This window comes from Vigna angularis, chromosome 10 (assembly GCF_016808095.1).
Source record: "Vigna angularis cultivar LongXiaoDou No.4 chromosome 10, ASM1680809v1, whole genome shotgun sequence".
NCBI lineage: Eukaryota > Viridiplantae > Streptophyta > Magnoliopsida > Fabales > Fabaceae > Vigna > Vigna angularis.
In genome coordinates, this window is record NC_068979.1 from 489,295 (window position 1) to 493,979 (window position 4,685).

The 4,685-nt window shown below is 30.7% G+C and overlaps 1 protein-coding gene across 1 annotated transcript; it reads left to right on the forward strand.

Annotated features, from left to right (window-relative positions):
- Window positions 1–402: 402 nt before the first annotated feature.
- On the forward strand, window positions 403–1,952 carry LOC108319895 (F-box/LRR-repeat protein At3g26922). The gene is made up of 3 exons (XM_017551196.1): window positions 403–1,344; window positions 1,431–1,589; window positions 1,668–1,952. Exons 1-3 carry the CDS (start codon window positions 403–405, stop codon window positions 1,950–1,952), a joined length of 1,386 nt encoding a protein of 461 aa, XP_017406685.1.
- Window positions 1,953–4,685: the final 2,733 nt, after the last annotated feature.

A 4,685-nucleotide genomic window follows, 5' to 3' on the forward strand; every position in this document is an offset into this window, starting at 1 on the left:
TTGCGCTTTCCCCAATTTTCTGACTCAACCAGGGAAACAGTTGAAGGGGGATGGAAATGAGCATTTGTGGTTTAGTCCTGCAATCCACATAGGCATAGCTAACGTGTTTGCGATCATTACTTGCAGTTTTGTGAAAAACCCTAATGAATGTTTTCCTTAGTCTGTGTATATTTTGGTGTAAAACTGTACTTTTTTGGGGAGGGGGCAAGATTAACGTGTTAATTAAGGCCTTTTTTCTTAATCCTCCGACACTGAAAACAGGTAAATAAGTCATATATATGTATAAAGCTGTTGCATTCTAAATGTGTAAACGGTTCTGCTGGTGAATTTAGTTCCTTGCAGGAGTTTCTCTGATGGGTTTTGCTTTCATTTTAATTTTACTAATGCTTATTGGTTGCAGGGATGGATGTAGATTCTTTGACCGGGAAGCAAAAGGAGGGAGAGACAAACAATGGTGCCGAATTACGTGATCTACCAAACGAGATCCTTCAAGAGGTTATCTCCAACCTGCCCATCAAAGAAGCAATTCAAACTGCTGTCATATCCAAAAAATGGAGGAATCAATGGAAGCATATCTCAAAGGTTACGTTGGAAGAAAAATTACACAGGGAGAAAAAAGAGTTCAATGACTTTGTGGACAAACTGCTTGCGGTTTTGAATACCTCGTGTATTAAAGTATTCTCTCTCGCATGCGACGTTTGCGAGGAAACTCATCTGGTTAATGGGTGGCTAAGTGGTTTCATCAAGCCAACGATTCAAGAACTAAGCCTTGAATTTGGAAACCTTGATGAGGAACCACTGGTCTTCCCTGATTACCTGTTTAGCTCCAAAGACTTGACAAATTTTCATGTCAGCATGCCTCATGTTTTCGTGCTCCCTTCCTCCATTTCTTTTCCGAGTCTCAGCACTTTGAGCTTGAGAGAGGTTATGTTCCCTGATTCTTTATCAACGCAGCGACTTTTCACTGGTTGTCCCTCCCTAAAGCAGCTGACCTTAATTGATTGCAAATGGAACAACGTTGAAACTGTTCACATTGCTTGTCCATCGCTTCAGATATTGATCATCAGGGAGTGGGAAGATGACGAAAACGATTTAATTGCTGACGATGATGATCCAACTAGCTGCCGAATAGTAATCACTTCGAATAACCTGAAAACATTCTCTTATGACGGGGACCTCCTAAATGACTACGCCTTGGATTGTAACACATCATCGATCACCAATGGAGCTGTTGAGGTTCACCCACCGCCCAGCGACGGCACGGACGCTGGTCTTTTCGTGCTCAGAATTCTTAAGGCCCTCTCAGAAGTGGAAAGGCTATCAATTTCAGACTTTGCTGCTGAGGTTTGGTCACACAATTAGACTACACGCTTATGATACTGATTTGTTCAGAAGACTGTTCTGAAATCTTTTGTTTGTGCATGTCACAGGCTCTATGTCAAGGACCATTTTACATCCCGGAACTTCCTTTGTTCAACAATTTGGTTGAGCTTCATGTGGAGTCAACAGATCCAATGAATATGGCATGTGATGCCCTGCTGACCATATTGCGGCGCTCACCTCGTCTCGAAGCTCTTTACTTCGCCATGGTACGTAACTTCAAACCCAGAAATCGATTCTTCATTTGCAAACAAAATGCTTATGTTATGAGTTTCATTGATATCCAGGGCGTCTTTCTGCATAAAAATTGTTTAAAGAAGGTTGATCCATTGCCATCGTGCTTAGAAACAAACCTGAAGACGTTAAGGCTATACGGGTTTACTGGGAACAATGACGAATTGTTTGCCATTAAAGTTTTGTTGAAATCAACGCCATTGTTGGAAGCAATCTGGATTTTCAGCAACCCTTATGGTTTCGACAGTGACGAGGGATCAGACAGGCTACACAGGTTGTACATGAAGATTGTCCGTTTTCCTAGAGCTTCAGTCGATTGTGAGTTATATTTTGAATAGAGAGATTGAAGAATCATGTCTTTAAAGCGCGTTCCTTTCAAGCTTTGTGGTCTGTTGTTTTTGTATTTTATCTTTTTAAGCTTAGTTGCACTGTGCCTTTGGGTTCCTCCTACTCGAAGAGTTATCATACATGTTTTGTTTTATCTCTTGGAAGAAGAAACCAATAGATATCTTTGCCTGAAATTTATGGTAATGCAACATCTGTCTCAAATTATTATCAATAATAAATAGTTCTTTTTTATTATATGATCTTATTAAAATCATTCCATCCTTTTTGTGAATGTATTACGTTTGTGTGATTGTAAACTAAGAAAAAATAATTAACATTATGTACTGAAAATATGATAACATTCCGCAAATGTTAAATCTGTAAATAATCTGAGAGAAATAATATTTGAAAAGATGGTATATTAAAATAAAAAATGATAGTTTGACATTCTGTAAAAGAAAAACATTCATTAAACCATTATAATAATATATATTAATATTTTAAAATAAAACATAAAGAGACTATGATTAAAATATGTATTTGTTGAGTTATGAAATAAATATTTTTTTTATTGGTTTCTAAGATATTAACTTCCTATTAAAGAATAAAAAATTATAGTATCTTAACAATTTTGCATAATAATTTTTTAACCATTAATCATGTGTCACTGTTTTATTTTAATTTTAAAACAGATAATCTTGAGTCACATGTAAACGATGTAAAAAAAATTAAAGTTGTTAAAAAAATATTTTTCTTTATTAAAATTTCGGATGATTAAAAGGTTGGAGTCGGAGGTTTTATTATGACTGGGATGTGGGGCGCACGCGCACCATATGTGGCCCGCTATTCAAGTCTCGCTTAAAAAGAGAGTGAGATGGTTCAAAATTTGTAAAACGTCTGTTTTTATAAATGGTGTGAGGAAGTTTTGTCTCACTATGAGTTGTTTTTTCTAATTTTCAGTTATTATGTCAAATTATTTATGTGGTGGAGTATTTTATTCATTAGTTTTTTATTATTATGCCGGTGAAAAATGAGTCCAGTATTTCTACATTTTCAAAAGATAATATTAATAATAGTAGTTACATACAAAAATAATAAATACTGATGATAAAAAACATAAAGACTTTTTTTTATTATGATTATTAAAATAATAAATATTATTAGATTTTAAAAATATATTTATGAAGAGTAGTACTAAAATGATAAATTTTATGTTATCTGATTTGTATTAAAAATAGTTAGTTCATTTAAAAAAAATACTTATAAAAATTAAAATATAAAATAATAAATGAAATATATTAATAAAAGGTAAGATTGATATTGAACACAGTGAACGATTATATGAGATTAATTTTTGTGTGTAAAAAATAAAAATAAGTTCCTTTATTTATAATAGTAAAGAATAATAATAAAAATTATAAAAAATAAATAATTGAAAATAAAATATAAATATAAGATATTTAATATATTTAACATTCTCTATTAAGTTACTATATATAAAATTTATTTGTACCGACTATAAATATAATTGGTACGTAAATACTTAATAAAAATATCTACTAACTACTGGTTAGAGTTAACAAACTCAATCTTGATATCTTCAAATATATATAATATTTTTTTCAAATGAAATGATAATTAATTTGTTTGATTTTTTTTCATGAAATATAGGAAATAAAATTAATATGAAGAGTAGTTTTATTGTCACACATAAGTGTCATTTAAGTGACAACTTCAAATTGTAACATTATCTTGTCATAACACTTTGATTCTTGCTTTTTCAATAAATGAAGTTACCACTATTATTAGAACCATATAACAATCATTTTTTAGAAGATAGATTAATGTACTTTAATATACAAATGGTCGCATTTCAATGATCTTGATATGGGAAATTAAGAAATTGACTTATTACATGACTACATAGGAAATGTCAAGAACGAGGAATTGTAAAATAATTAAATTTTTCAAATAATATTTTATTTTATTTAGGATCTAACATAGGATCTCTCTGATTTGATAGGAGTTAGTATTAAGATTTATTGATGTGTCAACACATATTGAATTCATCGATTTAGTTTCTTCCAAAATATTCCATGCATATTTTTTGAGATATAATAATACTATGTTTGGATTGTGCTACCTCAATATCCGAAAAATATTTGAGTTTGTCGAAGTCTTTAGTCTACAAATGGTGATAAATATATGGTGATAAATATATTGTTTTATATGAGAGATATTATCAATATATACTTTATAAATATTAAATTGTTAAATAATAATATTAAAATTTTCAAACAAGTCCCTAAAGAGACATGAATCTACTGTATCATATTAGCAAATGAGAAATAGAACAATTCAGAGAGTGAGATCATCAAAATCTTCTCTCAATTTGTTATATTAAATTTGTTAGAAGACATTAATAGAGTGCTAAAGTTTTATAGGTGGAAATTCTATTAACTTCCTTCAAGATTACTATTTTAAGGTAATTTATCGATATACTATGATAAGAATCATGCATGAATCACAAATTCAGTATTTTGTCAAAGATCATATTATATTGATTAGATTACTATATTGGAAAATAAAAAACGGAAATAAAATCGAAAGATAAAAATAGAAGAATCATTCTAATTTTGTATACAAAAAACATTGATATGTAATTATATTTAATTACACATTTTTACAGAAAGTAGTTGAAGGATGAAATGGGTGTTACAGTGTGTAATGCAGATGAAGCTTTT

Excerpts from the sequence above, each read along its gene's own strand:
- LOC108319895 (XM_017551196.1), top strand. The coding sequence starts at position 403 with ATGGATGTAGATTCTTTGACCGGGAAGCAAAAGGAGGGAGAGACAAAC. Across the intron at positions 1,345-1,430 it reads TTTCAGACTTTGCTGCTGAG|GCTCTATGTCAAGGACCATT; the intron begins GTTTGGTCACAC and ends TGCATGTCACAG. Across the intron at positions 1,590-1,667 it reads AAGCTCTTTACTTCGCCATG|GGCGTCTTTCTGCATAAAAA; the intron begins GTACGTAACTTC and ends ATTGATATCCAG.